Source organism: Penicillium hordei (assembly GCF_028827395.1).
Source record: "Penicillium hordei strain IBT 12815 chromosome Unknown utg000005l_segment0_segment0, whole genome shotgun sequence".
Lineage (NCBI taxonomy): Eukaryota > Fungi > Ascomycota > Eurotiomycetes > Eurotiales > Aspergillaceae > Penicillium > Penicillium hordei.
Window position 1 is genome coordinate 2,467,591 of NW_026623146.1, and position 17,163 is coordinate 2,484,753.

Genomic DNA, 17,163 nt, shown 5'->3' on the forward strand with positions numbered 1-17,163 from the left:
AGAATCCAAACATGTCGGCCTCTTCAATTCACAAAGATGTGGAAACTGGCTCACTGAAGGTCGACACCAAGAAGCAAGAGCCTCCTTTGACTTCAAACAAATCAAAATTGGCATCTCCGTTGCCTTCTCCCACCGAATCCAAGAAACCGACCTCGATCAAGCAGACCCAACCCACCCAACCCACAGGCGATCATGAAACAGCTGGAATACTAGGCGACAAAGAAAATGCACGTCCATCATCCTTGAAACATGGCTCACCGAGAGGCAGGTCATCCCTGAGCATGCGACCACCAAACCGGTCAGCCGAGGACCACCAACCGTGGAGTCGCCATCAACGCCAGTCGTCTAAACCCGGAATGTCCCCTCCATCCCGTGCTCAAAGTGTACAATTCAGAGATACAGACGCAGAGGCTCCTGACGCATCCCATTCCCGGCCACAATCTCGACCCCCCTCTCGACCCGCCTCCCAACACGGCGACGACGACGATGATGATCAGGGTGCCAAAGGAAAGCAGTCGTTGTTTGGCAAGCTGAAACTACTCGCTACTGCACCAAACTTTGCGTCACACTCAAGGTCTCCCAGCGGCGTGAGTACGGACTTTCGCTCAGCACCAGGCGATATAGCTACCCCCGGGTCGGAAAGGGGGGAATTCCGCTTCCCGGAGCCTCTGGAAGAAGAGGGCAGTGAAATAGATGCCGACGCGGAAGAGAGCGGCGGCGAGGAACGTGATCCTCGTGAAAAGAGAAAAACGCAACGGCGGAAGAAGCAATGGGAGGAAGAAACTGGCTCTAACACCGCCCCTACAACGCCCAAAACAACGCGCAGACCATCCTTCCACTTCTCATCCTCCTTTGCACCCTTCGAGAACTACCGCACTAATCTGTTTCCCCGAAGAGCAAGCACCACAGACTTCACACCTCAACAGCGCGAAGGTGTTTCAGAAGATGAAGGCCGTGAGAGGCTCAGCCGGCGGATGAGGAGCCGCCCATGGGCAAATACTCGGGTTGCCAGCTACACTGACCGCGTAGACGGCAATCCGGACGAACAGCGCCCGAGCAACCTGAGGCGATTGACCGGGTTCGCCGGACCATCTGGAAACGATGAGAGCCTAACGGCGAGCTGGAGACGCCATCGAACCGAGCGAGGCACCAGTGCCAGTGCTCAGCGATGGAAGCAAATCAAAGCCGGTCTGAAACTCATTGGGCAGCGACGAAGGCCAGAGAACGCAGTGGACAATAAAAAATCCGCAGAGTTGCTTGCTGAACTCGCTTCAGCAGTGCCTGCTGCGCTTATACTGGCCAGCGCGTTCCAACGAGATGAGCATGGCAGCAAAAGAATTCCAATTCTTTTGGAGCAATTGAAAGTTCGTGTTACGGACAGCCGGATTGATTCGCACTCCGGTGATCGTCATTTGGTCTTCCGAATTGAAATGGAGTACGGAAGTGGGATGACTCGCATGAAATGGATCATCTTCCGCACACTAAGAGACTTTGCCAATCTGCATCTCAAGTATAAACTTCATTTGGGAACTCAGAAGTACATTCAGCTACGCACGAGTGAAAACAGCCCAAGTCTCCCTCGATTCCCTAGAAGTGCCTTCCCCTACATGCGAGGTGTGCGAGGCCTTGAAAGTGAATTCGAGGATGAAGATGAAGAAGGTGGCTATGAGACTGGTGCGGAGGGGATGAGTGGCACAGAGAGGCCTCCGACAAAGAAAAAGCAGAATCAACAGCCACACCAACGTCGGGCCTCTGGTCCGCTTGTTCGAAGAAAGTCTAGCATCACGAATCAAGAAGGAGACTCAGCCGCAGGACCTTCATCCACCCATGAAGGTGTGTCTGGAGCCAAGAAAGAGACATACCCTGGGAAGCAGCGAAAGAAGCTTGAGGTCTATCTGCAAAAGATGATTAGGTTCCTGATCTTCAGGGCTGACAGCAATCGCCTGTGCAAATTCCTGGAACTGTCTGCTCTCGGTGTCCGTCTGGCCGCAGAGGGCAGTTACCATGGCAAGGAAGGATTCCTGATAATCCAGTCCTCCAAGGGTCTTGATTTCCGAAAGGCACTTACCCCGTCTTTGGTCAAGAAGCGCCATTCGCCCAAGTGGTTTTTGGTCAGGCACAGCTATGTAGTCTGCGTGGACTCTCCCGAGGAGATGAATATTTATGATGTCTTCCTGGTAGATGCCCATTTCAAGATTCAGACACCGAAGCTTAGTCTTCGCAAGCAAAATCCAAAGGATCTTGCCAAGTCTGCAAAGCAGTCTGCGAGACACCCTCAGCACCACACTCTCCGACTTGAGAACTCTGAACGGAAGCTCAAACTGCTCGCCCGGAATGAGCGTCAACTCCAACAGTTTGAAGACTCAATCCGCTTCATGGTTGCCAATACTCCATGGATGCGCCCCAACCGGTTCGACAGTTTCGCGCCTGTGCGACAAAACTGCTTTGCGCAGTGGCTGGTTGACGCACGAGATCACATGTGGGTTGTCTCACGAGCAATCAACCAGGCAAAGGATGTCATTTATATCCATGACTGGTGGCTGAGTCCAGAGCTTTACATGCGTCGGCCTGCTGCCATCAGCCAAAAATGGCGATTGGACCGTCTCCTCCAACAGAAAGCTCGGGAAGGCGTCAAAGTCTTCGTGATCATGTATCGCAACATCAACTCCGCCATTCCCATTGACTCGGAGTATTCCAAGTTCTCTCTCCTTGATCTTCACCCCAATATCTTTGTTCAGCGATCACCAAATCAGTTCCGCCAAAACACTTTCTTCTGGGCCCACCACGAGAAGCTTTGTCTTATTGACCACACTATCGCCTTTGTTGGGGGTATTGATCTGTGCTTTGGGCGTTGGGATACTCCTCAACACCAGTTGACCGATGACAAGCCTACCGGGTTTGAAACTACCGATGGCCCCAAAGATGCGGATCATTGTCAACTCTGGCCGGGCAAGGATTACTCCAATCCTAGAATCCAAGATTTCTATGACCTGGATAAGCCGTATGAGGAGATGTATGACCGCAATGTTGTGCCCCGGATGCCGTGGCATGACATTTCTATGCATGTCGTGGGCCAGCCTGCTCGGGATCTTACTCGTCATTTCGTGCAACGCTGGAACTACATTCTTCGCCAGCGAAAGCCCACGCGCCCGACGCCCTTCCTCTTGCCGCCGCCCGATTTCAACCCCGCTGATTTGGAAGCTTTAGGTCTTGATGGAACCTGTGAGGTACAAATTCTCCGTTCTAGCAGTATGTGGTCGACGGGAACACCCGATGTTGTCGAGCATAGCATCATGAATGCCTATGTGAAGTTGATTGAGGAATCCGAGCATTTCGTCTATATCGAGAATCAGTTCTTCATCAGCACCTGCGAGATTGAGGGCCGGAAGATTGAGAACCTCATTGGAGATGCCCTAGTGGAACGTATCGTCCGAGCTGCCAAAAATGAGGAAGCATGGCGCGCCGTCATTGTCATCCCATTGATGCCAGGCTTCCAGAATACCGTGGATAGTGAAGGTGGAACAAGTGTTCGCCTTATCATGCAGTGTCAATACCGCAGTATCTGCCGTGGAGAGACATCCATTTTCGGCCGTCTTCGTGCTCTTGGAATCGAGCCAGAGGACTATATCCAGTTCTACAGTCTACGAACTTGGGGCAAGATTGGACCGCAAAAGGCACTGGTGACTGAGCAACTTTATATTCACGCCAAATGCATGGTCGTTGACGATCGTGCTGCTATCATTGGATCAGCAAACATCAACGAACGATCCATGTTGGGTTCGCGTGATTCGGAGGTTGCATCTGTCGTTCGAGACACCGATATGATCATGTCGTCCATGAATGGCAAGCCATACCTTGTTGGTCGATTCCCACATACTTTGCGTATGCGTCTGATGAGAGAACATCTCGGAATTGATGTCGATGAACTCATGGAACATGACTTTGCTACTGAAGAAGAGCTACGCAAGATCCAGGTCGCCGAGGGGAGTGAGCACCCAGTTGACAACCGAGAGCGAAGAAATTCGGCGTCCTCGGCTATCGAACGACAAGATGAGAGGGATATGGTCGAACGTCGGCATCGTGTCCAGGATGAGTTCCTTTCTCGCTCTGAGGACATGTATAGCTTCAACCATGATGTCGATTGGGAGCAGGGTGCTAACCCTAACCTCAAATCGAACCGTAAACTCACTGCCGACCCTCGCGTCACTGAGAATCCTGATCACAGGAAAGACGTGGAAGGTGATGGTCCCGATAATCTGGCAGCCGCTGCTCGGGCTGGTTTAGCCGTTGGTCGTGATTCGGAGATAGAGGCCAATGGAAAGGAAGCCCTGCTTTCACCCATCGCTCCTGAAGGGAAGGGCACTATTGAGCGGCCGAGATCATCGCAGCAAAAGCCTCCTCAAACACCCTTGACCCGCAAGGACCGCAGACCTGGGTCATCGAGTGAGACCAATCCTAACTCCGAGATCAATGCGAACGCACCGTCACAAGGCCATGGAGTTAATGGATCGTCGAGCCGCGAGTCCGAGACTAACGGTACCGGTTTGAACATGCCCAGGGAAGAAAATGAAACCCCTAAGCACAACCACCCGACTGTTCCAGACCTCAAGCGTATCTTCATCGACAATGACTGCATGAGAGACCCGATCATCGATGGCTTCTACCTGGATACATGGCAAGCCGTCGCCGAGAAGAACACTAAAATTTACCGATCTGTGTTCCGCTGCATGCCCGACAGCGAAGTAAAGAACTGGAAGGAGTACAAGGAGTACGCCACATATGGCGAGCGCTTTGCAGAGATGCAGAACCAACAAGGCAATAAGCCAGCCCAGCCTCAACAGAAACAAAATGGCCCTCCCCCAGCTGGTGCTCCGGTCAGCTCTCCTATGTCGATCGCTTCTCAGATGTCTTTCATTACCCCTAGGGCCGAAGGACCGCAGGCAGACCTGAAGAGCCCCCAGTCAATTGACGAGAAGGCCGGATCTGGGAATGAAGCTGGTCGCCCTCAGTCTGAGCAGCTAGCGAAGCAGGAGACATTATCGTCTATCGATGAGAAGGCCACACTCAAGACGGTGTCCGACCCGAACCTGTTGGCCAACGTTCCGAATGGAACTAGTGACGAGAATGGCGTCGCTACCGGTGAGGACATCGAGAAGCCACGAACAACCCCGGCTCATGTCGATTACTCTGAAGCCGTGAACCTGAATCAGAACTCGGCGAGCCAGTCTCGGAGACGTAGACGCAGAGCTACAACGATTGGCTCGAAGCGTGACCCCCACGGTACAGACGAGTATTTGGATAAGGGTCGCGCGGAAGATCTCCTTAACGACACTCAAGGCCATCTCATCATGTGGCCTTACGACTGGTATGTTTCCACTTCGTTCTCATTGGGCCCGAGGACATATCCACTGACGAATTCTATTTACAGGCTCGAGAAAGAGGAGCAAGGTGGAAACTGGCTCTATGCTTTGGATCAGATCTCTCCTCTGGAGATCTAGTAAGTTGTTCCTCTTTATTGACTCCTAAACAGGATACTGACGGATATAGCAACTAATCTCGAATCTCGAATTGCTTTTTGCACTTGACGGCGTCTTGCTCTTGATTTAATCGTTTGCTCGTGTTTGTCTACTTGGTGTCTGCGTTGGAATTCTCGAGCGCCACTACAGCGATTGATGCATTTTCATTTTCATAGATCTTCTTCGATGGCTCTTTGGCTAATCATCCTTTGGAGTTGTCTGCGCTTCATGGGGGGGTTCGTTGTATTCTCCCTACGTAAGCAGCGCAATATAAGTAATCAACCATTTTCGAATACATGGATAGTATATTCTCCGTGTGATGAGCAAATAGATATATTATTCCAGGGTCATGATGAAATGGCTTGTACTTTAGTAAAGACCGCAAATATAGCAGATGAAATATTTGTAAACTATGAAGAGGTAGACTCTTCCGCAACGTAGTGTAGGTAAGCTCCCAGCAGCTTAGTTCCCTCAATGTAGTTTCTCTTGTCAAGCTTTTCGTTGACAGAGTGGGCAGCATCAGTCGAGCTTCCCATGGGGAGGAGCAAGACGTTCTTGCCGGTGGCCTGCTCGAAGGTCAATGTGACAGGAATACTATCAAGGGTTAGCCGTGAAACTATCTTAGTGGGAAAACAGAGTCCTACCTTCCACCCTCGCGAGTCATATCAGGCTCGACTCCGAAGACTTGTTGAACAGCCTTGCCGGCAGCTGAGAAGTTCCAGTGCTTGGGGCTGGCGACCCACCACTTGCCGTCGTGCTGCAGCCAAACATCCAAAGTGTTCTTGGTGTTCAGCTTGGCAAACTCGGCCTTGATATGATCAAAGACCAGCTTGTTCACATCTTCGCTCTCCATGTTGGGCACGGTACGGATAGAGAATTTACCAATAACCTTGGCGGGAATGACGGTCTTAGCACCGGGGGCCGAGTAAGCACCCTCGACACCGTGGATGGACAGAGAGGGGTAACGCCATCTGGCCATCAGAGTACGCTCCTTGTTGGGGTGGATACCGGTCTCGGCACCCAACGACTCGTGGAGGTTGTCCATAGTGTAGCTGATGTTTCCATAGAGAGTCTGCTCCTCCTCGGTCAGGGGAGCCACCAGATCCATGAGACCCGGAATCAAGATGTTACCCTGGGAGTCAACCAGCTTGGACAGTACGTTGACCAGATCAGTCATAGGCTCGTGGGCAGAGCCACCAAAGACACCACTGTGGAGGTCTTGAGCGGGTCCCGAAATGCTGATGGAGTAGTAGTTGCAGCCGCGCAGACCATAGGTGAGGCAGGGCTTCTCAGTGCCGAGCCAGTAGTTGTCAGAGATACAGACGGCGTCGGTATCCTTGAAGTACTTCTTGCTCTCGGCCTGAATGAAATCATCCAGACCCTCAGATCCATACTCCTCCATTCCCTCGAAGCAGCACAACAAGTTGACGGGGAACTCGATACCAGCCTTGCGGTGGGCATCGATGACATTTAGCCAGCCCAGAACGGGACCCTTGTCATCGGTAGAGCCACGGCCATACATCCGATCCTTGTCATCAATGGTCAGCTCAAAGGGCTCGGTGGCCCAGCCGTCTTCCTTCAGAGCCGGTTGCACATCGTAGTGTCCATAGACCAGAATGGTGCGCTTGTTCTTATCGTTGCCGTATCTCGCAACCACCACGGGTGGCAGCTCGAGGTGCTCTTTACCAGGCTGCTTGCCCAATGGACGTTGCTCGACCTCGGCTCCAAGAGCTGTGAGTTCGTCGGCAAGGAATTGTCCCATCTAAAAAGATTAACCCCTGAGTTTGTATACCTGCTGGGAGACTCACGCGGAACACATCCGGTCGGTTCTCATCTTGTGCCGAGATAGATGGGATCGCAACTGCCTTCCGTAGACCTTTGACCAGAATCAGCGAGAAACTTGCGAGAAACTGAAAAAGCGAGAAACCAGTATTACATACGATCGATGAAATCGTTGGACGAGTCGTCGACCCTATGTGACTGTTAGTTGGGGTCTCTTTGTGGAGATAGCCATACTTACTGCTTGAAAAAGGGCTCTAAAGAGGGCGCCATTTTGGAATCACTGATATGGCCGTAGAAGAAACGGCGAGAGGAGATAGAAGAACGAAGAGCTGGAGAAAATCGAGAGGAAAAAGGAAGTTTGAATGGAACGCGACGGAGGGGAAAGAGGGGCATTGCCGTCTTTGCCCTGAGGTAACCGCAGAAGAGGAAGGTGACTTCTTATCACGTAATTTTTTATTGGTGCGATGTGACTAGGGGCTGTTTTGGTCTGAGACATATTTTGGGTATATTTTATACATTTTATATATAAAATATAACTATTTCATACCTTACTTATTCCTATATACCTAGAAAATAGAATCAATAGAACATATTTGGTATGGAATACATAAACAATGCTACAAGGAAGCTAGAATACATGGATTTTCTTTACAAAAGAAAAATGAAAAAAATGAACAGACCCTCTCTCCAATGAGCTGGACCGGGTCACTATGCATCTCGTCCCCAGGCCTCGCGCCGCAGTTGGCGATCCTCTCTGGCCATGCGGCGCTTGGGTCCCCAGCGAGATTGCACCGCCTCCAAGATCCGGGCCTGGATCTCTCTCTTCTCGGGGCTTGCCTGGCAGACCATGGCAATAAAAACGGGCGAGCATTCAAAACGTTTGGCGAGCTTGTTTCGGCTCCAGGTCATGGGATCATTCTTGCGGAGATTGCGGATTTCTTCAATGTCTGAAGGGGTGAGGTGATATTTTCTTTCGGGCATAGACTTGTAGACACCGGGAAGATCGTCGGCGCTGGGAGTCGCAGTGGAAGAAAAGATGGATGCTTTCCGGACGTCATCGGCAGGCAAGAATTTGGATGGGGTGTGGTAAGCATTTGGAGCACTGGATGGCGGATTGTGGATAATGTGATCGTGACCTAGGTTGGACGGGTCAAATGAGGAGTCTGGCTTCACACGTAGTCGCTGCTTGGTTCGTCGGTATGAGGATTGGTTTCGTCGAAATCCTAGTGCCAATGAATCCGACAAGGAGGGAATAAGGAATGGCAATGTGAGAAATGGCCGCTTCGTCGCGGCAATGAAGGTCGCCATCGCTTCTGGTCAATTGGGGAGGGAAATTGAACAGAAACTGTAATAATAGAAAAGAAAGAGTTAGTGAATGTTCATAGGTATTGTTTATACTGGTATAACTGACCTAAATGTAAGACCGAACTTGGGGTTTGAAGGACTAGACGTGTTGGCATCTCTCGCGCTTCGAACCCGAACTTTTTCCCCTGGTCTCGTGACCCCCTGGGCCGGTGTGTATTAGCCATACTGTATTTTAAAGTCATTATGTATCTAGTACATTTGAAATGTCTCTCATCACAGCTTAATCAGAAGTACCAGATACAATATGTAATCTACTAACTATGTACCCAAGTAGGTAATACACAATCCCTGTTGGGACCCCGTCACCTGGTCTCCCTACGTATGTCTCAACCCATGTCACGATGTCATCACTGAGACTTTTACTAACTCCCATTTTCTCTACTTTATTGATCATGGCTGTCGGATTTTGATAGTTTATCATATCGCAATGGCGGACTATACAGTTCAGACAGATCAGAAGCCAAATGCGGCTGGAGCGAGCACACGAGCCCCGAAGCCCGCTGCTCTCACATGGGACAAGAATCAAATCGACGGCTGCATATCACCCGTGAGATCATCCGAAGCTCTGCGAACACCAAATTATGATTCGACCAAATACATGAGACACCCCTCGTCGCCCGAAAGCTCATCCTATCTGCCACCCCGTATACATTCCCCCGCATCTCAGATATTCGAACGAGATGTGCAGGAAGATATAGTGCCAGCACAGGCGTCGCCTTCCATACCCGCGCATATTCGAACCGATAACTATATTCCACCTGTCTTAGAAGCATCCTCGGCTGCGATCACGGATGACCGCCTCGACCCAGATTCGGTTGAGATTGTCACACATAGCCTACATCAGCCAGCGGGTGGCCTATCGGGAGAGCAATCGATGTCGTCCTCGGGCATCGATCATCTCTTGGGCCAGACCGAGGGAGATGAACTCTCGTCCAATTATGGAGCACTGGACACGACAGATGTACGTCGGCTGAGCTTTATTTCCTTTGCCGATGTTGTCAACGCCGAGCATGCAGAAACACACGAAGCTCATCCTGGTATAATATATCGGGAGCGCCTAGGAGATCTCAACCAATCCCCGTCCCCGTTGCGCTCTCCATCTTCTTCTCATGGACTTGGAACTTCGCCGCCAACAAGCATTGCGACCTCCGTCAGAGGGCTGGATATGTCTCCCACTCGGTTCCCTACTGCTAGTGCTGCCCAAAGCCCAGTCTCTTGCAGTTTTGGGGGAGATCTAAATGTAGAGACCATGCGACAGGCTTTGAGAAAAACCGCCAGTGGAGACCTGGGCATCACAAGCCGGGCCGTGAGCACCATAGGGGATGACCTGCTAGATCGTACATTTTAGCAGGTCAAACTGCTTTTGTTTGGCGTTGGACAGTGAGGGGCTCGGAGCAGGATCTCGTTTTCTTCATGGGTACAGTGTGATAAGCTATGGTAGTCTGCTTTATATCGTGATATATACTGCAATTTACGGATCTGGATATACTAAAAGAAAAGTCCGAGCCCTTGTGTGGTGCAGATGCCAACTTCGATTGAATTGTGGTAGACTATGCACTTGCCTGCCGAACACTTTGCACTGCATCCAGGGCCCGTTGTACCCTGGAGCGCAGATCAGGTACCTCTTCTAATCCAACACTGATTCTAACTAGATCCGGATCGACATTGAAGGATCTCGCCTAACGCATGTTAGTTATGGCCTGGTCAACATACGAATGGTGTACATACCCAGTCTAATTCGCCGTAATGAGCCAGGAGAACGTACGGAGAGCTGAAAAGTTAGCAAAATCCAAGGTAGGAAGCCTGCGTACTCACCTCAATGTAAAATTGGTCCCAAGACTAGGTCCCTTCAAGACCTCGATGGTGTCGAAAAAGGCAATCGCCTCGGGTTGGGAGTGGAACGTGACAGAGAAGAGACCACCATAACCACCATTTGGGTTGCGGAGGCTATCATATAGTGGTTTCGTGGGGCTGTATTTCGGGTAGTAAACATCTTTCACTGTGAAATTGTCAGTCTAGCTCTCAATCAAAGGAAATGAATCCCTTACCTAGGGGGGACTCCTTCAGCATGGCTGTAATGTTCTCAGAGGTAGCATTGATCTGTTCAATGCGGGCAATAAAATCACGGCTGTTTCGCTCCAGGAAAACGGCATCCTCTGCCCAGTAGATATCTTCGTATTCCCGTTGATAAGTTTCCTTGATGGCTGCATAATACTGTGCGTGAGGGTTGAGCACGGCACTTCCTCCCATGACGTTGCTATCTCCGCTGAAAATCTTGGTCAAGCTGCTGACAACTATGTCTGACAGACGCAAAACATTAATGTTCACAAAGTTGCTGATAGTTTCGTCAACCACCACAGCAAACCCATACTGGTCTGCCAAAGCGCGAATCCGTTTGAGGTCCGGTGTTTTGAGAAGAGGGTTACCTGGTGCCTCAGTGAAAAGTCCAAGGAAACGCTCGCCAGCCTTCAGTCGAGATTCCAGATCATCCAGATCTTCCGAGGAGCCGTGGCCATAGAATACGCAGCCTGGCCCCCACTTTTGGAGAATCTTCAATGTATCCGTGTAAGGGAAGCCGAAACAAATTGACGGCAAATCGCCTCTAGTAGCTAACAAGGTCTGATGAGCGTTAAAGATGGCGTTCATTCCTGAAGGGTAAAGAAGGACATCCTCCTCAGAAATGCCGGTGACTCGACCTTCCGATGAAGCTGTCTCCAGGGCTTCTGGCAGTTCAACATCGGCTGTCAAGACACCCGCAATACGTTTGCGAACAGCCAGCTTGGCCTGATTGGCGAGAGAAGTGCTGAGGTTTCGACCAAACCGCTCCTCAATAAATTGAGCATAGTCTCGGCCGTCTTCGTTGTTTGACTTGGGAGGAGATTCCCCAACAGAGCCCTTTCTAGCTCCACCGACGGTTTGGTATCTGCGGGGTCCCTTGCAAGGACGCTGGGAGATTGACTCCGCAGTCGCCAGGCCCTTGTCTTCCACCAAAAACCCGTCCTCCAATGCACCTAGGCAGAACTCACCTCGTCGACTGGAGATGCCATTGCCCGAGTGTTGCCAGACCTGCTTGGTAATGGGGGCGTATTCTTTTGGGTAAATGACACACGACAAGGAAGACGTCACCGTTAATCCGGCTTCGGTATGTGGGGATGGGATGAAGTTGACGATCCGTGTTTTGTATGCCTGCTCTGCGGGGATTTTGCTAAGAAGGAAGGAGTGACAGATGTGCGCTGCCTTGACTGATGCGAATAGGGTTGCAGACTCGAGGTTGGGGTCACCGACGCGGCGAACAATCTCCTGGGCGAGCTTTTGAATAATAGGATGAACGAAGAATCGGGGATAACCGCATTGCATCTTGCTTATGACCCAATCTTCTCCTTCTTCGTAGCCGACATTTTCTCGCCATGATGGAAGCGATACACTGACGGCCTTATAAATGTTAGAAGAGTCATGGAGGGGTTGCGGGGAACTATACATGGTCAGTGTTTGGAGGCACAGATCCTCCCAAAGCCTGCAACATTCTTCGATTTGAAAAATAGAAATCACAAGAAAATATGATCGATTACGGATACTTGTTTTAGAATGAGGAGAGAGAGAGGGAGAGAGAGAGAGAAAAACAAAAGACTTTTAAGGTTGTAAATGATACCATTCCTCTCCACTTGCGACTTCGGCGATGCTCCGGGTACCTGATAAATTACGAATGAGTCAGCGGTATGGTATCAGATACAATACCGCTATCGCCCAAAAAAAAAAATCTCGGCCTCTCTACTAACAACTGCTACGCTCACGAAATGTCGGACCACACATCTAAGCGCAGGAAGCTCAGTCCTTCCCCAGAGGATGCTGTTACTAGCTCTTCAACAAATCAGGCATCGAAATTGACCGAGAAGCGAAACCCGACTCGAGGCAAAGATGAGCGCTCCGCAGAGCTTGCAATGGCCAGCGGCTTTTACAAGTCCAGTTTCTTCAAGCTACAAATGGACGATCTACTGGCGGGATTGAGACCTAACTACAGCAAGCAACTCTCAAAGGTTCAGGAAACACTACACCAAATCAAAACCGCAATTGAAGGCCTGCCCGAAAGGTCTCCGCAATCTGTCCCCGATGCCGAGAAGGAGCTACGTGCTTCTGGTCTGGTGGTTCCATGGCCTGAGCCCCGGCCGAGCAAGGATGTCAAGTACAGCATGGCATACGCAAAGCCTGCGAACATCAATGTGGTAGGTAGCTTTGCTCTCAAGACAGGCGCTCGCAGTTTGGAGTCGCGCCCAATTGATCTGGCAGTCACCATGCCAAGTTCGCTCTTCCAGGAGAAGGACTACGTCAACTTCAGATACTTCCACAAGCGGGCCTACTATATCGCGTGCGTGGCCGCTGGGATTCAAGACACCGCGGACACCTTCGGGTTTGATATCAAATTCGGTCCTCAGGATGGAGACAGTCTCCGCCCTCTCATTTTGTTGGAACCGCGTCAAGCCGAATCGTCCGTACCTACAATCCGAATTCTGACCGCAATCGATCCTACATTGTTCCCGATCACAAGAACGCTTCCGCTCAAAAGCAATATCCGCCAGGGCTCCAATAACTCGGAGATCGGCGAACCGACCTCGTATTACAATGCCAGCCTCCGCTCCGATGCCACAGTATCTCTCTATCACAAGTCTATCTACTCGGCCTCCAAAAAGTGCGATTCTTTCAGCGATGCATGCATTCTTGGCCGCACTTGGCTACAACAACGAGGCTTCCATACCCCCTTCCAGAATGGAGGCTTTGGTGGTTTCGAATGGACTGTACTTCTGTCTTTGCTGTTTGAAGGTGGTGGTCCGACTGGACAACCGGTCCTGCTGCCATCATACAGCTGCTACCAAATTTTCAAGGCCACCATTCAATTTTTGGCCGGCAGGGATTTGACCACTCCTCTATTCTTTGGCCCAGAGGTTCCAGTTCCTTCCGGTGTACCTGTTGTCTTTGATGGCCGCAGAGGATTGAACATTCTTTACAAAATGACGCCTTGGTCATACACAACACTGCGTCATGAAGCTGCTATCACCCTAAAAATGCTCAACGAGTCACGAGAGGATAACTTCGATAGGGTTTTCATTCTTAAGGTTGACGAGCCGGCCCTCAGATTTGACCGCCTGATCTCATTCCCCAAGTCATTCAATGGAGACACGCTCCGCGCTCTTCACGGACAGAATGCTTTGTATAATGTTCTGTCCCGGGCTCTGGGAGACAGAGTCAAACTTGTCTCTATTGCGAGTCACGCCATTGATTCGTGGTCAGTCAAATCCAAGCAGCCCAAACGGTCCAGTCAAGGTGTGTCTGTAGGACTATTGTTGAATGCTGAAAATGTCGGACGAATCGTCGATCACGGCCCAGCTGCCGAAGAAAAAGAAGAGTCTGCTTCATTCCAAGCTTTCTGGGGTGAAAAGTCGGAGCTTCGACGATTCAAGGATGGCAGCATCCTGGAGAGTCTTGTGTGGTCTGACGAGTCGGAGACATCTATCATCTATCAGATCTTGGAGTACATACTCCAACGGCACTTCAAGATCACCACCGATGAATTCGGGTTTGTTGGTGATGAATATGACGAGCTCCTCAAAGAGCATGGCGATGGCATACTAGCATACTCCAGCCCTGCGTTCCAGTCAATCGACGATGCCTTCAAGGATCTTGAGAGATCTATCCGCGGCATGGATGAAGTGCCACTGGAGGTCCGTCATTTGGCGCCGGCCAGTTCGCTTCTTCGTTATACCTCCCTCAGGCCAACGGGGGCCACCGACGTTGTTCTTCAGTTTGAAAGCTCCTCGCGTTGGCCTGATGACTTCGCCGCCATCCAAATGACCAAGGTTGCATTCCTTTTGAAGATCGGGGACTCTCTGGAATCATCGGGTGCTGCCTCGTCTTGCCGTGTCGGCCTCGAAAACGAATCGAGCAAGGTAATCAACAATGCGTATTTGGAAATTCCCCATTCCTCTGGCGTGTTGTTCCGGTTGAGGATCCACCACGAGCGTGAACAAACCCTACTCGAGCGCAATCTCAAGGATCGAAATCTGAGTCCCCGGGAACGAGAAGAGGCCGCCTATGCTCTCTTCGCCTACAAGAAGACATTTGTTCAAACCCCGCGCTTGACACAAGCACTCCGAAGCCTGTGCACACGCTTCCCCTTGTTGTCGCCCACCATTCGTCTTACCAAACAATGGTTTAATTTCCACCTGTTTACTGCCCAAATCAGCGACGAGTTGATTGAGTTGCTGGTAATCCGCACCTTCACCCAACCTAACCCCTGGGAATGTCCTTCATCAGTCATGACCGGATTCCTGAGAACTCTCCATTCCCTCTCTCGGTGGGACTGGCAGCAGGAGCCGTTCGTTGTTGACCTAGGAGGTGATCTGACCCCACAAGTGACGGAAAATATCCGTACTCGCTTCACAGCCTGGCGCAGTATCGACCCTGCGATGAACAGTCTAGCCCTTTTCGTCGCCTCTGACCTCGATACTGAAGGAGTGACCTGGACCCAATACGAGATGCCATCCAAGGTTGTGGCTGCTCGGATGTCCAGCCTGACCAAAGCAGCAGTTGGCCTACTACGAAGAAAAACCCACCATGTGAATGTCTCCGAGCTGTTCGATACCTCGCTTGCTCCCTACGACTTTGTCATCCATCTTCGCCCAAAGCTGTTTGGCGGTTCCTCGGCACCCAAGTTCAAGAACTTGGCCGAGCCCCGTGCTGGAATGATGCAGACCATCAAGTCATTTGTCTGTGATGTACAAGCCTGCTACGGCCAGAGCATTTTGCTCTTCCACGGAGACGATCGTTGTGCAGTGATTGCTGGCCTTTGGAACCCGCAGACCCTGAAGTCGCGAACCTGGAACCTGAAGACGGCGTACTCGACTGCCCCAGGTGATACCGAGGGCCAGGTCGTAATCAACCAGACTGCTATTCTGAACGAGATTGCCCAGTTGGGCAATGGGCTCATCGAAAACATTGAAATCCGTGCAGATGAATAGATGGGTATCTTTGATTCAAACTGGTGTACATTAATTACCTACAAAATATTTCAAGCATGAATAGCAGCTTCTAACGAATTCCGTTTCTTTCTTCAACCCAGAACAATGAGAGATATTATAATCAAACTATTAGCCCTCAACTTAGTATAATAGATGATCATCTTAGCCCTGAACATCTCACTCGCATCTTGATATTGGTGCCTAAGGTGTCAACCACTGGCAACAAGTGCAACCATCAGCTCGGGTTTCATCTTCTTTCTCTCACCAACTCAACAATGGCCAGCATAACTCGGGGCCAGCGAGCCCTGCACGCTCAATTCCAACCTTGGAACCACTCTCGTTTCCACTCCCACCTCCGATCCCAATTACTGCCCATCTGCGCGCAACCCCAGCTCTTCTCAACCTCCGCCCCGAGCCAGCAATCCCGCCGACCCTCCCCATCACCCCCAACAACAACCACCGTCTCAGTCCCCTCCAAATCCGAAATAAATGCCCCAATCAGTACACACCCTGCTCCCCTCACAACCCCCTCTCCTCTACCTTCCTCCGCAGGCGCAGCAGACAAACTAAAACGCTATGTCGAATTCGGCCGCGCATACGTGACCTTCTACAAAACGGGCCTGAAAAATGTCTACCGGAACTATCGCGCCTCGCTTCCTCTACGGAGAAAACTAGGCCTACCCGCCTACATCCCTATATCCCCGCGGACAAGCACACACAACAACAACCGCTGCGCGCCATCAATAACACAAGAATCCAAGCTCGGCCGCGCACAGTTCCAGCTCGTCCGTCGCTCCGCCCGCGATGTCCGCCGGATGATCCCCTTCACGTTGATCCTGATCGTCTGCGGCGAGTTCACACCCCTGATCGTCCCGATCTTCGGCTCTGCCATTACACCCGCGACGTGTCGTGTGCCCTCGCAGGTGGGGAAGGAGCGCGTTGCTGCTACAGCGCGCAAACTTGCGGCGCTGGATGTGTTTGTTACTGGGGATAAGGATCGGTCTGTGCATTTGCTCAAAGCGGGCGGTGCGGAGCAGTTGGCTCTGCTTGCTGGGCGTTTTGCTGATCCTGTCTGGGTCGCTGATGCGGGCTCCGCTGATGTGCTGCGTGCCAGTGCGGTTTTTGGTCTAGTTAAGCGCCATGACAAGACTGCGGGCGAGTCGCTCGCTGGTTTGATCTACCGGCCTCGGCTGGCGCGGTATGTCGAGTACCTGGCTATTGATGATGGGATGATTCGCGTTGGTGGAGGGGTTAAGGCTATGAATGATACTGAAGTGCGAATCGCAGTCGAGGAACGCGGTGGTGTAGATGTCTCTTCCGGCACTCAAGACCGAAAACGGGTAGAGGAATTGGAGAGGCGCTGGTTGGAGCAGTGGCTGGCTGTTCGTGGAAACAGTTCAAAGTCCAAAAAGCCGTAGGTTTTTAAAACCAGACTGGAGGTCCCTGCTTGTACAGTAGATGTTTCATAGTGATCCTTTGTATTATATTAT

The 17,163-nt window shown here is 51.1% G+C and overlaps 7 protein-coding genes across 7 annotated transcripts; 4 read left to right on the forward strand and 3 right to left on the reverse strand.

The window, feature by feature from the left end:
* Positions 1–11: 11 nt before the first annotated feature.
* On the forward strand, positions 12–5,554 carry pld3 (phospholipase D; the record flags this gene model as incomplete). The annotated part of the gene is made up of 3 exons (XM_056900942.1): positions 12–5,365; positions 5,429–5,497; positions 5,548–5,554. The coding sequence occupies 3 exons, from the start codon at positions 12–14 to the stop codon at positions 5,552–5,554; spliced, it is 5,430 nt and encodes a 1,809-aa protein (XP_056749610.1).
* Positions 5,555–5,926: 372 nt separating this feature from the next.
* On the reverse strand, positions 5,927–7,691 carry N7537_009889 (M20 family dipeptidase; the record flags this gene model as incomplete). Its single annotated transcript, XM_056900943.1, has 5 exons — positions 5,927–6,110; positions 6,161–7,278; positions 7,325–7,392; positions 7,457–7,488; positions 7,537–7,691. The coding sequence occupies 5 exons, from the start codon at positions 7,689–7,691 to the stop codon at positions 5,927–5,929; spliced, it is 1,557 nt and encodes a 518-aa protein (XP_056749611.1).
* A 315-nt stretch (positions 7,692–8,006) lies between these two features.
* N7537_009890 (mitochondrial 54S ribosomal protein mL58) lies at positions 8,007–8,606 on the reverse strand (the record flags this gene model as incomplete). The annotated part of the gene is made up of 1 exon (XM_056900944.1): positions 8,007–8,606. The coding sequence occupies one exon, from the start codon at positions 8,604–8,606 to the stop codon at positions 8,007–8,009; it is 600 nt and encodes a 199-aa protein (XP_056749612.1).
* Positions 8,607–9,090: 484 nt separating this feature from the next.
* Positions 9,091–10,011, forward strand: N7537_009891 (uncharacterized protein; the record flags this gene model as incomplete). Its single annotated transcript, XM_056900945.1, has 1 exon — positions 9,091–10,011. One exon carries the CDS (start codon positions 9,091–9,093, stop codon positions 10,009–10,011), a length of 921 nt encoding a protein of 306 aa, XP_056749613.1.
* Positions 10,012–10,213: 202 nt separating this feature from the next.
* On the reverse strand, positions 10,214–12,186 carry N7537_009892 (cystathionine gamma-synthase; the record flags this gene model as incomplete). Its single annotated transcript, XM_056900946.1, has 5 exons — positions 10,214–10,342; positions 10,392–10,434; positions 10,479–10,662; positions 10,712–12,095; positions 12,142–12,186. 5 exons carry the CDS (start codon positions 12,184–12,186, stop codon positions 10,214–10,216), a joined length of 1,785 nt encoding a protein of 594 aa, XP_056749614.1.
* Positions 12,187–12,457: 271 nt separating this feature from the next.
* On the forward strand, positions 12,458–15,673 carry N7537_009893 (rRNA-processing protein UTP22; the record flags this gene model as incomplete). Its single annotated transcript, XM_056900947.1, has 1 exon — positions 12,458–15,673. One exon carries the CDS (start codon positions 12,458–12,460, stop codon positions 15,671–15,673), a length of 3,216 nt encoding a protein of 1,071 aa, XP_056749615.1.
* A 275-nt stretch (positions 15,674–15,948) lies between these two features.
* Positions 15,949–17,091, forward strand: N7537_009894 (uncharacterized protein; the record flags this gene model as incomplete). The annotated part of the gene is made up of 1 exon (XM_056900948.1): positions 15,949–17,091. One exon carries the CDS (start codon positions 15,949–15,951, stop codon positions 17,089–17,091), a length of 1,143 nt encoding a protein of 380 aa, XP_056749616.1.
* Positions 17,092–17,163: the final 72 nt, after the last annotated feature.